General features: G+C 37.0%; 1 protein-coding gene across 3 annotated transcripts in view; it reads left to right on the plus strand.

The window, feature by feature from the left end:
* ZPBP (zona pellucida binding protein) overlaps positions 1 to 18989 on the plus strand; it is a 110449-nt gene that overhangs the window by 65253 nt on the left and 26207 nt on the right. For all 3 annotated transcript variants that reach the window (XR_013339425.1, XM_077781142.1, XM_077781143.1), the window contains one exon: positions 8179 to 8356. Coding sequence is in view for 2 of the 3 variants with exons in the window: in XM_077781142.1 (XP_077637268.1) it covers positions 8179 to 8356 (178 nt within the window). In the remaining variant the exon portion in view is untranslated. The remainder of the gene's footprint in view (positions 1 to 8178; positions 8357 to 18989) is intronic.

Raw genomic sequence — 18989 nt, forward strand, 5'->3', positions numbered from 1 at the left:
GAAAACATGATTGTTTATAGGATGTTTTATATGTATCTGTTAAATATATACGCTTGGTGTATAGTGTTATTCAAGTCTGATGATTCCTTATTGATTGTATGTCTAAATATTTTATCCATTATTGAAATTGAGTATTGAAGTTTTCTTTTTTTTTTTTTTACAAATAGTTTATTGTCAAATTAGTTTCCACATAACACTCAGTGCTCATCCCCACAAGTGCCCTCCTCCATGCCCATCCCTCCTCCCCCCCACATCCATCAGTCCTCAGTTTTTGTCAGCATTCAAGAGTCTCTCATGGTTTGCCTCTCTCCCTTTCCCCCACCATTTCCCTCCTTCTTCTCACCCTTGTTCCTCCGTCAAGTTCCTCCTAATCCTCCTATAGGTGCAAACATATGAGTATTGAAGTTTTCTAATATTATATATTGATGTCATGGTTTTTTTTTTCAGTTCTGTCAATATTTGCTTTATATGTTTATATAAACATACGTGTTTGATGCATATATATTTATAATTATTATATCTTCCCGTTGAATTCACTCTTTAATCATTATATAATGACCTTCTTTGTCTTTTATGATAGTTTTTTATTATGCGAAGGGGATGTTTCCCCAGATGTTAAGTACAGCATCCTTGCTGTCTGGTTTTCATCTGCAGATCTCTTTTCATCCTCCACTTTCAGCCTATGAATTCCCTTAAATATAAAGTCACTTTCTTGTACACAACCTAGAGTGGGATCTTGTTTTATCCACAAAGCCACTCTGTGTTTTTTAATGAGAGGGTTTAATCTGTTTATATTTAAAGTAATTATTGTTAGGTAAGGGTTTACTATTTCCAGTTTGTTAATTGTTTTTGGTCTGCTATGTAGTCGTTACTGTCTTCCTCTGTTGTCTTCCTTTGTTATTTGGTGAATTTTTTTTTGTATTGATATGCTTTGACTCTTTTATTTAGATACTTCCTTTGTGGTTATCATGAAGCTTATATATAAATTTTATATTTATAACAGTCTGTTTTAACTTAATTGCATATGAGAACTTTATGATTTTATTGCCCCCCAGACACTGTTACTGGTATCACAATTTACATCTTTGGTATCGTACATCCATGAACAAATTTTTGTAGTTACACTTATTGTTAATACTTATGTCTTTAACTTTTTTACTGGCTATAAATATGATCTGTGTGTCACCCTTATAGTATTACATTATTCTGTATTTGCATATGTATTTACATTTACCAGTGAGATTTACACTTTTCATTCTTTTTATGTTGCGATCTAGCATCCTTTTACTTCATCTTGATGAACTCCCTTTAACACCTCTTGCAAGGCAAGGCTCTCGCTCAGATGCTGGGGCTTCTGGTGGTGTCGAACCTTCAGTTTGTTTGAATGTTCTCCTCTCTCCTTCATTATTAAAGGGCAGTTTTGGTGGGTATGGTATTCTTGGTTGGCGGTTTCTTTTTTTTCCTACACTTGCATATATTATTACGCACTTTTCTGGCCTGTAAGGTTTCTGTTGAGAAATCCGCTGATGGTATCTTTAGGTGTATGTGGGGGGAGTACCCTTTATTTCACTGGTTGCTCTTCTCTGCCTGGTTTCATAGTTCAGTCTTTGTGAACTTTGACAGTTTAGTTGTAATGTTTCTTGGTGTCTGCAGTAGTACTGATGAGTACAACCCATATGAAATTCTTTAAGCTTCATGAATCTGGATGTCTGTTTCTATCCCCAGATTTAGTAAGTTCTTTGGTATTATATCTTTAAATTAGCTTTCTAATTTCTTTGTGTTTCTCTTATGAGACCTTCATGATGCATTTATTGGTTTAGTTGATGATGTCAAATGAGTCTTGTGGGTTTTCTTCACTTTGTTTTCCTTTTGTCTTCTCAGGCTGGATAATTTCAAATGATCTGTCTGTGAGTTTGCTGATTTTGTTTGTTTGTTTCTTCTGTTTCATCAAGTCTGCCTTTGAAGCTCTCTATTGAATTTTTCAGTTCAATCATTATATTCTTCATACCAGAGTTTCTGTTTGTTTTTTTTTATGGTTTCTGTCCCTTTGTTGAACTTTTTATTTGTTTATGTCTTGTTTTCCTGATTTTGCTTGTTATCTCTCAGTGTTTTCTTGTAGCTTACTGAGCTGCTTTAAATGTAGTTTGAATACTCTGTGAGGCAGTTCACAGATCTTCATCTTTGCAGTCAACTATTGGAGCTTTATTTGTTGTTGTTGCCCTTCCTTTATGGTGTCCTGTTTCCCTGATGATTTGTGGCCTTGGTAGCCTTGGTTGGTGTCTGCCCATTTAAAGAAATTGCCACTTCCTCCAATCTTTATGGTCTTGCTTTAGAGAGGGAATGACCTGACAAAATATCTTGTGGGGGGAGGGCGGAGGGGAGTCTCTCAAACGCTTTCAGTGGACGCACCTGCTGAATTCCCCTAGCTCGCTCGCGCTCTCTCTCTTTCTCTCTCTCTCTCTCTCTCTCTCTCTCTCTCTCGGGAAATGTATTAGAATTGTATTCCTTCTCTCAATCCCACAGAGCCATGCTGGGTGCTGAGAACTACATCAGGTGTTTGGGGGCAACTCAGTCCTTTTCCCTCTGGTGATGCCCTGAAATGCCAGGGCCTTGTGCCGGTACCATTTCTCTCCCTCCCTACTAAAGAAAATATTTAATGATTTTTTTTTGCTCCTGTGTAGCCTGTGAAGGCATGCCAACTGCCCAAAGGGTCACCTTTCTCTTTTCCGTAAAGCAATCCACTTACATTCTTGGCCAATGAGTACAAGCGCCATTTGTCTCCCTCTTTCCTGAAGAGAATTTCTGGTTTGTATACCTTCTCCAAATTTTGCAGAGTGACACTTGTTACTGAATTTCACACTGGTTGCTTAGCTCTGTGTACCATCTGTTGGAGTTCTTTGTGTCTTGGCTCATTCCAACGAACTCCATCCCTTTTCCTTATTCTTAGCTTTCCCTTGATGATCCAGCCTTGCTGATTTCCCCTGAGTTCTGAGTACAGACAGAGAAGTAGACCTCCAGGAGAAGGCCTCATGGGCAGTGCCCCATCAGTCTGGGAAGCCAGACCTTCACATGCACTGTCTCCCCCCATGAGGTAAGTTGTGGGCCAGAGGGATCTTTCTGGGTTTTGAGTTTTGCTGGCCCAGGGGAGCAGTAATGTAGTCAAAGTGAGACTGTTCTTCCAACCATATTCAGTGTATCTGATCTTGGGTTTTGTGGCCCCTGGGGATGCTGGAACATTTCTACTATATTGAAGAATTCTTACCAAGTGTTTTCATCCATGGTGACTGTCCAACAGTGTTTCTGTGTAGGGTGAAAACTGAGACCTTCTGTTCTGCCATCTTATTGATGTCTTTCTTTTGGGGTCCAAATTAACAATCTAGTTAACAATCTTTTAAGTCCAGATAACAATATCTGCCTTTTAATTGGAATATTTAGATCAGCTATATTTAATTTAATTATGTTTGGGTTTAAATACAACACCCTTCTGTTTGGATGGGGTGGGGGGGTTCCATCTGTTCTTTGTAACCTTTTCCCTTTTATTCCGGTTTCTTTTGGTTGACTGTGCTTTATGTCTTGTAAAAAAAATTCTATTTCATATTTGCCTTATCCATTGCTTTATTGTTTTCAAATAAAACTACTGCTTTATGTAGATTGGTTTCTGTCATTCCACTACATATCATTTACACTGGTTTTCTATTCTTCAGGTTTTCTTCCTTCCCTATATATATGTTTTGAGTTGATTAAACTTTCTTTTTTAACTGTATCTTTCCTTGGTTATTTGGATGTTATTCTTTTCTTACTCTTTTTGTGGGTTTGCTTCAAATTTTAAAATGTATTCTTGATAGCAGAACCAAAAGTTACTTATTTTATTTTATTTTCAAAACAGTACAAGAGACATAAAGACCTATACCTCTGATGACCTGATCATTTTTTATGTTTTTTTAAACAGTATTTTAGTTGTTTTAAAAGTTTTTTCCATTTATTATTAATACTGTTTCATAATTGCAATGTCTGTTTAGATATACCCACAGTTTTATCCATTTCTATACTTTTCCTCCTTGTATCTCAGTCCATCCTTCTCATGTCATTTTTTTTTCTTCCAGAGTTTATTGTCCCACTGAGATCTGAGTATTCATTACCATCATCAGTTCTGGAAAGGTTTCTGCTGGATTAACTTTGAAAATTACCCTTTGCCCCATTTGTTTCTCCAGAACTTCTATTTTTAATATGTTTTAGATGATTTCATTGATTTCTCCATATTTCTGCTACTGTCTTACCTTTTTCTTTTTTATGTTCTATATTCTAAGTAATCTCAGATATTTATTGTATTACATTATTTTGCCTCCCCCGGGCCTAATCTGATGTTCAGTCTGCCCTTTGAGTTTTTAATTTCACTCCATTTTGCAAACCATTTATCATTTGTAGTTTAGGGAGGTCATTTCACAAATGTACTTTACCTTTCTTTATGGTATACATTTCCTTTTTCATATTTTCATATCACTTTTGTGTCTTTATTTTAAACATATTGCATATCACTTTTGTGTCTTAGGTAACTGAAATTCTGTTGCGTGAATTTCTTGATGTTCTAATTTGGTGGTTCGCTGTTTCTTCCTTTGCTTCTCATTTCATCCTTTTCCTTATAGTTCTGGTTGATGAAGTCCTGTTTATCAGCCTTTACTGCAGACAGTCCCTTTGTTTAAGTGGTGGGTAAGCTTCTACAGGATTTCTGGGGTTACTTCTGCCTCTCTCTCCAGGGGTGTTCTCAAAAATAAAAGCCACATTTTATGTTAACTTCTAGCACCAGGATCTTAGCCCACACAGGAAATGCAATGAAAACCCAACCCCCCTTGAAAGCAAACCCTTACGTAGGAATTCCCAGGGGAGTTTTTGTTTCCCCCGTTCCCTCCCCTCCATAGCCCTCTTCCTGCCCCCTTCCCCCCCTCAGCTGTGATAGAGAGAAGCTTTCCTGTTATTTCCCTTTTGTGATTCAATGTTTTTCTTGGTTCATTTTTTTACAGAGTTTTCCTGTTTTTAACAGGTTTAAAAGGCTTTTCCCCCATCTCTTTAGGCTGGTAAATTAAATGCTTTGGAGTACTCAGACTGGCATGAAATGAGTCAGGAATTTAGCTACTATTAGTTTGTAGTTTTTTTCCTCATTTTTTGGCCTCCTTCTCTGTCTCTTCCTGTCCTTTTCCTTTGCTTTTTAAATTTTCTCTCGTTGTTGAAATATGTTCAGTTAGGTGATTTTTAGCAGGAGGATTTTTCAAGATATCTAGTATGCCATATAGTTGAAAATGCAAATTGTTTCTTGTGCTCTTGGGAGGGGGAGGGGAGAGTGCAGGTGGGGGAGGGGCAGAGAGAAGGAGACAAAGGTTCTGAAGGGGGCTCTGTGCTGACAGTGTGACAGCAGGGAGCTAAGGAACCATGAGATCATGACCTGAGCCGAAGTCAGACACCCAGTCCACTGAACCACCCAGGTGCCCTAGTTTCTTATATCTTGAAACGTCATTTCTGTACTCCCACCACCTGTAACTTGCTTATGTCAATTAGAAATATACTACTTCAAAAATTCTTAATATGACCATTCAAATCTCTGATTAAATTCTCAGTTTGCCTTTAATCTTTCTTCTTAAGAGCCTGGTTTTCTGGTGCAAGTTGAATCCCTTTGGAACAAACAGCCAGCACTTCGGTGACATTGCAGAGTGGAGAGTAGGTTCTTTGGTCTTTGGCAAGCAAGGTTAAAGTCTCTCCACCTTGCAGAGTTAACCTTTTCTGTTCTGAAGTGCTGGGATCCAGTGTGCCTCTCAGGAATGGATTCCAACGTCTGTGGATCTCAAACTGTTGTATGGCCTTTTACTTTCCTCCTCTTGCTTTTGCTCTTGCTTTGAGGCTGAGCTTTACCCGCCAAGTTCCGTGCCCGACTCACTGATGTGTACACGGTATCCATGTTACAGTGTTCCCGCCGTGAGGACGACTTTGTGTTTCTGTTTAATCATTGTTTATAGCTCTCCATTGGGACCTTCTCTTAGGAGATGGGATATCCTTTCTCTCACCTGCTCCCTCAGCGCCAGTATCTCTGATCTTTTTTGTGCAAATTCACAGTTCTGTCCATTTCATCCAAGATACCTTTAAGCTCTGTCTTCTTGTTTGTTTCTTAATTCCATCTCCAACTGATGACCATAGTTGTTTTTCCACAGAGATTTCCAAATATAGGTGTTAACCAAGGGTTTGGGGAGGACTTTAACTTACAGGTGTAATATCTTAACACCTGATAGATATCAGTTCTCCCCTAGTAGATATTGGACCTCCAATTGGACCCTGGTCCTGTATAACATATGATATGCGTTACCTATTATAGATCTCCCATGATATTAAGTAGTTATTGCCTTCTAGGCTTGCTGGGCTAATGTAATGCTTAATGTAGGAAGCAAATATTAAAGCCCTTCCAAGAACCTAACTTGGTTGGCATGGTCAGTGAGCAAACTGTGGTATTTAATACAAGCTGTTCAACTTCTCTCTGTAAAAGTTCATACACTTTACAAGCTGCTCATTGTTGAGATAGTAATGGCCTCTCGGTCCAGCCCTTCCTGGAATCAATGACCAGTCATTGTAGAACATGGTCCTCCCATATATGCTTAATCATTCTTTAAAGTTTCTTTGAGGGTGGTGAAGGGGGAGTAGCAGGGACTGGGAAGTCTGATGTTTATTCAGTCAGATGAATTCTTTATATCTTAGACCAGATGATTAACTTAGAGAGAGTTTCTATAACTATGATTTCTTCTTATATCATCCACACTGATCCAAAAAGTTTTAACGTTAAAATCCGTCATCCTTACCCACTCAGAGAATTTGTCAGTTTCACCCTTTGATACAAATAATTAACCCCACATCAGCCATCAGCATACTTAGTATAAAAAATTTAATTAATAATTCAAGCCATTTTTTTGCCTTTTTATTTTTTATCAAATAAGAGATCTATCCTTATTCTTCTTAGATGGAAAATAGGAAATAGGAATCTAATTTATCTGATCATTTTGGTCCCTATCAGATTTTCCCATGTTTAGTTGCATTGATATTTTTTTTTGAAGTGGTATTAGGAAGCTGAGTGATTATGACTATGCTCCTGTAACTTTTAATTATGGTCTAGCATTTAAATATGGCTAATTAGATACCAGATTTATATCTAATTAATTCTTAAGTACTTCCCTTACCCAAAATTTCTGTTTCACCAAATAAACCAAACAAATATGTGTCACCAACAAAATTTACCAAAGCTTAATCAAAAGCAAACCATTTAAACTATAGAAAGCTGGTAAGTAATTGACTAATAGAATAAGAGTATTTGCCTAAAATGCAGAATGTTGCAAACATTGGTATATTTATTTAAAATAAATTTTCGTGCAAGGAATGCAATTTGCAAGAAATGTGAAGAAATCAGTAAGGTACACCTTCAGTGGTTAGAGATCAGCATGAGTCCTTTAATTCTTACTCCTGACCAGATTAGATGTTACAAGTTAGAGCATAAAATTGAGTAGAACTAACTGGCTCGTAGAGGGTTTGAACTCATGGCCCTACCTCATGCTTTAACACTGGAAAGCACAAAAGCCTCTTATTTTTAAGAGTCACTCCAGAATAACTATTACAGACAAAAAGGTAATTAATTATTGATCAGAATGATGTCTTAATTACTTTGTTAATTTAATTTTGGGAGCACAGAGGTGGAAATTTTAATATTTACCGTATTTCCTCTTGATTTTTCTTTGTGGAAAGAGTGGAGGGTATTCCTTTTTAAAGGATATGCTTTTTAAAGATTCTTAAAGTACATTTTTAAGCACATTAATTGTTGGAGTACATTTCTGAGAGTGTGTTTAATTCCAAAGAGCTGTTTTGATTGTGCTCATACCCATCCATATATTATTCGCAATCCAAAGGGACCAAAATGCTGGTTATATATCCAAATGGTTTCTTTGCAGCTGTACTTGAAGTCTATTTGGAAATTCGATGTTTATAGGGGACATTTTCGAATTTTTATATGTTATTTATGTCCTATGAATGAGAGAATAAATAAGGACCTCAAGAATTTGTTTTCACTGCTTCTAAATACATAAGCACCCTTATTTGTACAAAAATTCCACTTATTTCTGATAATAATTTTCTCATATTGTATTTCAATTTTAGGCTAAAAATCTTATAGAGAGATTTTTTAATCAGCAAGTAGAAGTTCTAGGCAGACGCGCAGAGCCATTGCCTGAGATATACTATATTGAAGGTACTCTTCAAATGGTATGGATTAATCGCTGCTTTCCAGGGTATGGAATGAATACCCTGAAACATCCAAAATGTCCTGAATGCTGTGGTATGTAATGAACTATAATTTCATGGTTTATATTTACGAAAACTCCCTTCTTTTCCTGATGCCTAAGTGAATGCCTAGTATTTCTTTTTACTATCCTTTAGATATTTCTTTAGTTGCTTTTAAGCAGTGTGTTTGAAAAGACTACATGAACTTGAACATACAAAAGAAAAAATTCTGGCTTAACTTGGGCCTCGTATTAACATTCTAGAAAAGAGGGGTTCTGGGCCTTAGGCAGTTGTCTGGGAGGACTCACGAATAATAGGGGTGAGTCATTTACTTACTCTAAAAAGAGCCAAATGATGTATTTTTAGAATCGGTTATTGATGAGCTTACATTTGTACAGTCTAGACTAGCTGTATTTTTACCTTCTCTTTTTTTGCAATAAGTATATGAATTGTTTTCTTATCAGTTGTTTTTCTGACTTTTGATCTGAGCTCTAAGGGATCTGAGCTATCTGGCTTTCATCTGTCTTCTCCTTATTAAAGAAGAGAGTTTTATACAAGCTGTTTAGAATGAGTTAATTCATGGAGTCAGAGTCTTTGAATTTTTGTTTTCAAAAGTTGAATGAGGCAATTAATCTTCAGTTTTAAAAGGCTTTCTAATATCAACATCAATAAATTAGTACCATTTTCATTCAGTCTTCTCTGATTGTTCTTTTCTACTCTCTATCTTAAGTTAAATCAGATCCTTTTCATATAACAGAGCACTTAATTTTCTTTTTGCTTTGCTTTATTTAATTGGCTAGAAATTACTTTTCATTTTTTTCCCCTGAGTTAGTTTTTAGTTAAGGATATGAAATTTGACAAAATATACCTGAAAAATTATTTTAGGAAATATGACACAGATTTAACAAATAAAACACGTGCCAAATTTGTAACTATTTGGATAATCTGTGATTATGTATATCACTTTGGAACACAGACAATGGTGAAGAAAGCCTGGAAATCCCAAACAGTTAAACCAGAACCTGGTAGTTGAGCAACCTTGTGTATTTTCACTCTGTAAAGACCTAAGATAAACTAAAAAGTTTAAATATTTGCATGTCATTAATTTCAAGAATTTTGAAATAGTTAAGCATAGCTTTTTCTAGTGAAATAATAGGGTTGAATCTCTGAGAAGCACATCAAATTTTTTTGCACTTGTAAAATTTTGGATAATACTTCAATTGTCAGATTCTCTCACTTTACCGTGTAATTAAAACAGTTTGTTATACATCATACTATTTGATCAAGTTCATTAAAGTAATTATTTTACTCCTGGCAGCAGACCCCATGGGAAGTATGTAATGAAGCTTACAAGCCTCAGAAATGTTTCCCGCCTCTAAAACATTGTTTTGTTCTCCCAGACATGTGGTCTGTGCCCACAGAGTTCAGAGACACAGGAAATGCATTCGTAGAACAGTTAGAGAAGAGAATGAAAAGGAAATGGTATAAAGGAAACTGAGTTACAGATAGGCTGGGTCTCAGGGGATGTGACTGAGACACGGTTGGTTTTCTGGCTGATGTGAGACTTGAGGTAGGACTTTGAAGATGCAGGGGTCGCGGTTACTATCCAGGCAAGGGGCCTGAAGGAGCATCAGGTTTTGGAGGGCTGGGGTGTGTTGCATAACTAGGGCTAGAGGGCTGCTATCAAGAAAGCTCTGGGCTTAGCAGGGCTTGGAGAGAGCAGAGTGGAAGGGTTCAACTTTCATGTGGCAGCAGGAGTCCTACCTTTGACTGGAGGAGAGAAATTTATTTTTCCAGTTTTACGGGATCCTTATCATTGCTCAGTATACTTATTATAGTGATTTGCTAAATTTCGTTTTATGCCATCATATGGTAAATAAATATTTCCATTTAGAATTACCTTTGTGCTGTTATCTTTTCTGTTACACAAGTGAAGCAAGACTGAGCTGCCTTTTTAAAACAGAGCTCATTAAGTATAATGTGACCATCACATACAGTAGTTTTTGTCTGTATTACACGAGGCCATCCCTCCAGAATTTTTAGAGAGCAAATGCTGCCCAAAAAACATTTAATCATTCTTTGAATTGGAAGGCAGTATAAAATATACCACTGGTTACAAGGAAAAATTAACATACTAAATGAACTTAAATCCACTCAAGTATAAAATGGAATGCTAGAGAGAAGCAAATGAAAACATATGAGGTACTTTGTAAAACAACTTATTTCCAGAATGAAGAGACAGCAAGTTTATGTTTAAACAAAGAAGATTGATTGGGACAAGAATGTGAGAGAAATGTGTTTACTTTCTCAGCAGTTGGTTAAGGGAACACTGGATGTTTTCTTCTTTTTTTGGATGTTGTACTTCACTGCTGCGACTTCTACCTCTAGATGACAGATAAAGATGGCTTACTTATAAACTGGTGCAGACCTAACATTTCTACCTATGTTATCTTGCTCACTTCTAATTTGTTTAGCATTTTAAATTAATTTTCACTGTAAAACCCTTCCCTCATTTCACAGTTAGCATTGCTTAATTTTGTCATGATTTTGTCAATTATTTTGATGCTGAAGAGAGAAGATTCTAATTTCATTTGTGAAATCTAGATGTCACATTTTTTCATAAATTATAAAGGTAAAACAATGAAAGACCAGCTAGAATATCCTATTGTTTCCTAATATAATTTCTTTAAAACACAGATTCTGAAATTTGATTTCCTGGATGATTTCTGTAGTTTATATTATTTCTGTAAAACTCTGTGTATCTTGTTTTTATCTTTCTCCATTTTATTCTTATTTAATTGCCTCAAAAAAAAACACCTATATGTCAAATAACATTTTTCGACATAATTTCCAACTTCACCTTCTTTTTCTTCCTCTTTAAACTATGGCAGTGGTTTTCAAACTCTGGTGTGTATCAAAATTGCCTAAAGATTTTCTCAAAAATGTATCAAGTATGGAAAGCAGACATCTTCTTCTGAGATAAGGTGATTCTGATACACATGGAAGTTTGAGATTCCTGAGTATTAGCATTGGTGGGGCAATACCTTTTTTAAAAGCTTGAATAGTAGCATTGATAAGGCAGTACCCAGATAAGATAACTTTCCTTCTACTGGGGAAACAGACTATTTTTCACTGTTGCAGATTGAATGTATAGCTCAGTAATAGTTTATGTAATATTGTTCATTTCTGTTGCCTTCTCTGAACATGAGATTCGCTGCTGTTCATTCAAAGCTTTGGGGACTCCCGGGAGATTCAAGCAAGGAACTCTTTGCTAGTGATACTGTGTCAGTGAGTGGTTAGAAATAATTAGGTTATAGGTACAGTATTTAAATACCTTGAGATGATTTTATTAATAAAGTCTACCTCTGTGCCTTTGTACTTTAATTATGCAGCAAAAGTGAATGATTTAAGAGAGTTGCTTTTAATAAGGTCTTTTAGACTCTGACATTGTTCTTGCTCAGATATGCAACCCTGAACCTTTGTTTTAATTTTAAATCAAAGAACCAAGAAAAATCATAATAAAAAAAGCCGATAGTGACAAAACAGAATTCGCAAGATCTCTATCCAGATACACAGAGGGGCATCACACGACGATAAAAGAATAAATCTGCCAGGAAGATATAATAATGTAATATTGTTAAATTTGTGAGTACATAATAAATAGCATGGTTTTAAGTATGTAAAACAAAAATTGTCAGAGAAGCAATACTGGAATCCAAGCCATATAGAAAGGAAATGAAATTGGATGCAGTTAAAAAACTCACAATCTCCCCCAGACATGTTATAGACATAAATGTGTAAACAAAAATTGTAAATATGTTAGAATACAATGTAGAGAAATATCATGTCAGTAGCATCAGAAAATGAATTCCCAAAAAAGACACAAAAATCACCAACTTTAATTTTAAAAAATGACTGATAATTTTTTCTGCTAAATTAAGTACTTCTGTTTATCAGGACACTGCAGAGAGAAAAGGTAATCCACAGGATGGGAAAATTATTTGTAGTGGATATAACCGACAAAGGACCAGTACCCAGAGCATATTAAAGAACTTATAAGAAAACTTTTTCAAAAAGACAAAAAACAGTTTTCAAAAGTGGGAAACGATTTGAACAAATGTACTTCACGCAAGAATAATTTCAGATGATCAATGGGCACGTGAAAATATGTTCAAACGTTCTGTTATTAAGGAAATGATACATTAAAGGCAGAATGAGATCTTACTACCCAACTGTGAGATTGGCAGGAAGTAAACAGTCAGAGCATAGTAGGTGTCAAAAAGGGGTGGAGGCCCAGGCGCAGCCACACTCTGCTGGAGTGAGCGGAGATCACGCCGCTTTGGAAAACAGCTCAGGGGTGTAGTAAAGGTGCGGTGCACACGTTCTGTGACTAGCGTTTGGCTCAGGGAAGTTTCATCACAGCGTATTTGCTAATAGTTCCAAACTAGAGGCAACCCAAGTGTCCACTGATGATAGAGCCTATGAGTAACTGGTGATCTGTTCAGACAACGGAGCGCTTGACAGGAATGACAGTGAATGAGTGGGGATCACACGCATGGATGCATTTTATTAGCAGCGCTTACAGGAAAGAGGCTAAACGCCACAGAATCCACGTAACGTAGGCATAGCTCAACTCTTGTATAGAGAGGTATTCCTGAACGCCAAAGCTGTCATGCGACCCAGGGACATCACTACCACAAAACAGAAGAGCGCTGACCTCTGGAGGGACGGAAGGGGCAGTGATTGGAGGGGGCACAGGAGGAATTGAGGGTGATGGCACTATGCTGTGTTACAGCCTGTACTGTTTCCAGACAGGGTTCTGCGCAAACGCTCATTACATTGTACATGTATGTCTTTTTCTTCTCTTCATGTGTTATACTTCATAAGATGTAAAAATATTAAATTTTCCCCTAAAGCTTCACCACCATTGTTAAAGGCGCTGTGAAGAAAAAATTTACAAGGGTGTTTTCCTCTTATAATTCAAACTTACTGTTGTATGTTTTCACTTGATTTTTGTCTTCATATAAATTTACAGTCCTAGCAGCTATTAGTAATGGCCCAGTGGGAATAATGAAGTCATTATGACTGACTTCCTGTTAACCATTAAGTTAGAAGCATCGTTCTGTATGACTCTGCTGTTCTCAAACAGGTTTTATTTATTTAAAATGGCTAGCCGACAACAGCCAGCAATGTTTAAGCATTTTCTGTTAAACTGTAGATTATTTCCTGTTGTCACCACTATATTAAAGGTGATTCACAATTACACTTAATCAGCTTTTATTTTTGGAGTTACTGCCTTGTATACATTTCCAGAAATGTGAGTATTGATTTTAAAAAATGAGCATTTTCACTTTGGATATTTTCTGGTTTGCTCTTTCATTACGATTTTAAACGTTCACACCGCCTTCACCCCTCTCACAAGAGAGGTGGAATCATAGACCTTCTGGAACGTCTTTTGATGGACTGTGAGCGTCACTTTTCCAAAAGTAAAAAAGCCGACATTTACAGCCATTTAAAGTGAGGCCGCGTAGGGGCGCCTGGGTGGCTTAGTCGGTTAAGCGTCCGACTTTCGCTCAGGTCATGATCTCGCGGTTCGTGGGTTCGAGCCCCGCGTCAGGCTCTGTGCTGACTGCCAGCTCGGAGCCTGGAGCCTGTTTCAGTCTGTGACTCCCTCTCTCTCTGACCCTCCCCTGCTCACGCTGTCTCTCTCTCTCTCTCTCTCTCTCTCTCTCCTAGAAATAAAAAAAAAACATTAAAAATAAAAAAAAATAAATAAAGTGAGGCTGCGTCGCTCCCCTCACTGCAGGCTGCCTGGATAATTCCCTGAAGTCTACAGATATGTCACACTTGTCACACAAGGCCTGTTCCCTGGACAGAGTCCCGTCACCTCCTCTTAACTCTTCCGCACCGTCTTTCTCCCTCACTGCCCACCTGCACTTAAATTCTCCTTCAGGTCTTTCTCCCAAATTTATCTTCTCCTCTCTGTCCCTATTAGTCATCTAATCTGAGTTCCGTGTGTGTGTGTGTGTGCGCGCGCGCGCGCGTGTACACACGTGTGGAATGATCACATTCCCTTCCTAACTGGTGTCCCGTAGTTCTCCTGTTCAGCCCCTATCTCACATAGCTCCCACTTACACCCCTAAATTCCAAATGTAATCCCTTCATTTTTTTTTTTTTTTTTTTTTTACTTTAAAACCTTCAGTAATAAAACCTTGGCTTCGTGGCATAACTTGCTATACTCGCTATGAGCCAGTTCCTCGTTATCTTTCAGCCACTCATAAATACCCTGAGCACCGTAGTGGCATTGTTTTATATTTTATTCATCCAAGCATCTGTTAGAATTCAGAGATAAATACAGTGCTTATCTCTCAGCGTCAGACCCTACGGATACATTGATGAATGGCCTGAAAAAGTTGCTTCTCTGGTGTTTAAATTTATCAACTCTTAAACAGGGGAGTGAACAAAATGATTGCACGTGGTGATGGGCGCAATAAAACACGTGAAACAAGGTGATGTGATATACTCTAGTGTATCAGTCGGGTTCAAACAGGAAACAGAGGCCTGCTCACTAGTATTTTCAGTAGCGTGTCATAAAAGTACCGTTGTTAGAGGTTTGGGTGGGGCGAATGGCCAGTAAGGTGTATTGAAGCATCTAGAACCACAGCACCTTGAAGCATCTAGCATCCGCAGGCTTGAAGGAGGACGGCGACAGGCTGGAGCTGGGGAGACGGGCTGGCTGGTGCAGGCTGTGGGCATGTGGTGAGGCGGTCACACCGGACGCCCGGCACGGGGCCAGGGGAAAGGAATGCCGTGTCCAGCAGACCTCTCAGGGAGCCTCTCCCTGGCTAGACACAAGAGAGGGACCCTGGGTGATAGGGAGTCTATCAGTGTTGGCTCCAAGAGGCATAGAACAGGGCACAGAAGGGGGGGAAATACACCAGGCTGTGGTTTAAACGGAGACTGACCATCAGAGAGAGCAAGTAGGCTTTGGACGGAGGGCTACGTTAATTGGATTTTGAGGAAGACTTCACCCAAAAAGTGACTCCTGAGTTGAGCCGTGTGTGATGAGAAGAAGCATGACCTGCAGAGATCTGTGAACAGAGTTTTCCTGGCGGAGAGAAAAAACACAAAAGCAAGACTGAGCGTGGCGTACTTAGTAACTGATTCCTGGCCATGGCAATAGTGAGAGTGGATGGATTTCATACATTGAAGGGGCACAGGCAAGAAAAACCATTCGTGGATTGTGAAAGCATGAGGAGGACGGGAGGAATAAGGTGTGGCTCTTAAGTTTTAAGTGGGAGTGTGTGGTATAACTGAGATCTCACTTAAATGGTTTTCTGTGGTGTCAAGTTGCAGGGTGATTTATTTCATATTGAACGTCCAGTTTCTCAGACCCGTGTACTGAAAAGTTCACGTTCTACTAAATGCTCAGTTGAAGTATCTGTATAGGTACAGGGAGATATGTTTTAAGTCCCAGTATCGTGGTATTGGGGGGGACGGGTCTTTTGGGAATTGGTTTTTTGTGTATGGGGGAAAGTCAGGGTCCAGTGTTATGTACTTGCATATTTACTTTACTATTCAGTTTTCCAGAATCTTTTGTTTAAAAGCCCATCCATCATACCTGGGATGGTCTTGGCTTTCTTGTCGGATATCAGTGGATCCTGTAGGGGAGGGTTTGTTTCCGGGATTCTGTTCTGATCCACTGGTCTGGGTGTTTGTGTTCATGCCACACTGTTTCCATCAGAAAGTGTGATTCCTCCAATTTCGTCTTTCTTTTTTAAGATTTTCTAGTTACTTGTAGATACATGAGTTTACATATGGATTTTAAGGTGGCTTTTTTTATTTCTGAAAACACACACACACACAGTTGGGATTTTGATAAGCATTGCACTGAATCTGTAGATTGCCTTGTGTGGCATTAATGTTCTCATCTTAATAATATTAAGCCTTCCAATCCATAAATATAGATGTCTTTCCAATTATTTATGTCTTCTTTATTTTTTTTCGGCAATGTTGAAAGCTGTAGTTGTCAGTGTACAGGTCTTCTACCTCCTCACTTAAATTTATTTCTAAAAATTTTATTCTTTTTGATGCTATTGTGAATAATTTTTAAAGTTTTCTCTTGAATTGTTCATTGCTAATTTATAGAAATGCAGCTATTTTAGTGTATTGATTTGATATGGTGCAACTTCGCTGAATTTGTTTATTAGATTCATAGGGGTGTTTTTCTTAAATCATAAGATCATGTCATCCATGAGCAGAAAGAATTTTCTTCTTCACTTACGGTTGGATTCCTTTTATTTCTTTCTCTTACCAAATTACTCTGTCTAGAACTTCCACTATGATGGCTATAAATGCCAAATGTGGACATCTGTGTTAATTTTAATTTGGGGGGAAAGCTTTAGTCTTTTATTGTTGCTATGAGTGTTTCATATATGGCCTTTACCATGTTTAGAAAGTTTTCTTCCACTCATAGTTTATTTTTATCATGAATGAATATTGACATTGGGAAAATGGTTTTCCTGCATTCATTGAGATGAGGATGTGTTGGATTTCTCTCCCTTTATTCTTTTAATCTGGTATATTACATCAATCAAATTTTCATATGATGAACCATCCTTGCATTTTGGGAATAAAAACTCACTTGATTGCTAAATTTGGTTTCTTTGTATTTTATTGAGGAATTTCACATCAGTATTTATAAGGGACTGTATTTTTCTCGTAGTGTCTTTGTCTGGCTTTGATATCAGGGAAATCCTAATAGAATTAGGAGGTTTTACCTCATTTGGAAATTTTTGGATGAATTTGAGAAAAGAATTTGTGATACTTTCGTTTAAATTTTGGTAGAATTCATCGGTGAAGTCATATAATCCTGGGCTGTTCCTTATGGGGAGGTTTTTGATTACTGATTCATTATTTTATCAGTTACAGGCCCATTTGGATTTTTTACTTCCTTATGGGTCATTTTTAATAGATTATGTGTTTCTAGAAATTTTTCCATTTCACCTAGGTTATTCAGTTTGGTTGGTGTACAATTATTATATAGTTTTATATTCTTAAAATCAGTAATAATGTTCCTATGTTTTTGTTTGTGTAAAGTCAGTAATGTTCTTAATCTTACTTAATCTAGCTGAAATGGTCAATTTTTTTATTTGGGCTTTGTTGATTTTCTCTATTGTATTTATTATATGTAGTATATAAATATATACATATTAACCTCACCCTTAATCTTTATTACTTCCTTCATTCGGCTGGCTTTGTGTGGAGTTTATTTCACCTTTCCTAGTTCCTTAAGCTAAGTTCATGTCAGATCTTCCTTCTGTTTTGACATATGTATTTAGAGTTATAAATAATACTCTTAACATTTGTTTTGCTGCATCCCTTAAGTTTTGATATATTGCGTTCTCATTTTTATTTGTCTCATGTTATTTATTTTCTTTGTGTTTATTACCTGATTCATTGGTTGTTTATATTGTTTGATTTCCAAGTATTTGTTGATTTTCCAGTATTCTTACTATACTGACTTCTAGTTTCATTCTGTTGGGATCACAAAGGATACTTCATTGATTTCAATCTTTTAAAATTGATTAAGACTTCTTTTTTTTGTGACCCAACACATGGTCCGTCCTGGTGAATGTCCCACGTGCACTTGATAAGAATGTGATGTCGGCTTCTGTGTATGTCTCTTAAGTTCTGTTGGCTTATAGTTTTGTTTGAGCCCTGTATTGATCTTTTGTCTGGTTGTTATTATTAAAAGTGGAGTATTCAAGTCACTATTTTGTGTAACTCTTTTTCCCTCAGTTCTGTCAGTTTGCTTTATATATTTTAGGACTCTATTGTTAGGTGCGCACATGTATGTTTATAATTGTTGTGTCTTCATGATGAACTGAATTGTCCCTCATCAGTATGTACTATCCATCTTTTTATTTTATAACAGTTTTTCTCTGAAAGTCTGTTTTGTCTATATTAGGATACCACTCCAGCTTTCTTTGGTTATTATTTTCCTGTAATAGATAAGGTTTTTCTGTTTTTCCACTTATAGCCTGTTTGCATCTCAGGCCCGTTTGGGTCTCTTCTGGATAACATGTAATTGCATCATTTTTTATTATACGCTCTGCCAGTATCTGTCCCTTGATTAAAGAAGTTCATCCACTTACATTTAAAGTTATTGCTTAAAGGAGGGGCTTCAGGTTTTCTTTTTATATTTGTTTTCTGTATTTCTTAAAACTTTTTTGTTCCTGAGTTCTTCCATTGATGTCCTTTTCTGTTTAGTTGATTTTTTTTATAGTGATGCTTTTTGATTCTCTTCTTATTTCCTTTATATTTATAGCAGAGCTATACAGTGGGGATGGCATATAATAACCTGACTTTATAATAGTCTAATTTTAACTGATACCAACTTTAATTCATTCAGATATAAAAGCTCTACACCCCCTTTGTTTGTGTCCTAAATTGTACCTTTAATATTGTGTGCTCCAAAACCGAGATGTATAATTATTTTTATGGATTTGTCTGAAAATCCTTTTGAAAATAAAAAAAAGTGGTTAAAAATTAAAATAATAGTAATACCCACATTTATACTCCTCATGCATTTACTTTTACCAGAGATCTTTATATAGTCACCTGGCTTTGAGTTACTGTCTAGCATTCTTTAACAACTCCCTTTAGCTTTTCTTGTAGGGCAGGTG

The sequence above is a fragment of the Crocuta crocuta genome, unplaced genomic scaffold (assembly GCF_008692635.1).
Source record: "Crocuta crocuta isolate KB4526 unplaced genomic scaffold, BGI_CrCroc_1.0 scaffold108, whole genome shotgun sequence".
In the NCBI taxonomy this organism is placed as follows: domain Eukaryota; kingdom Metazoa; phylum Chordata; class Mammalia; order Carnivora; family Hyaenidae; genus Crocuta; species Crocuta crocuta.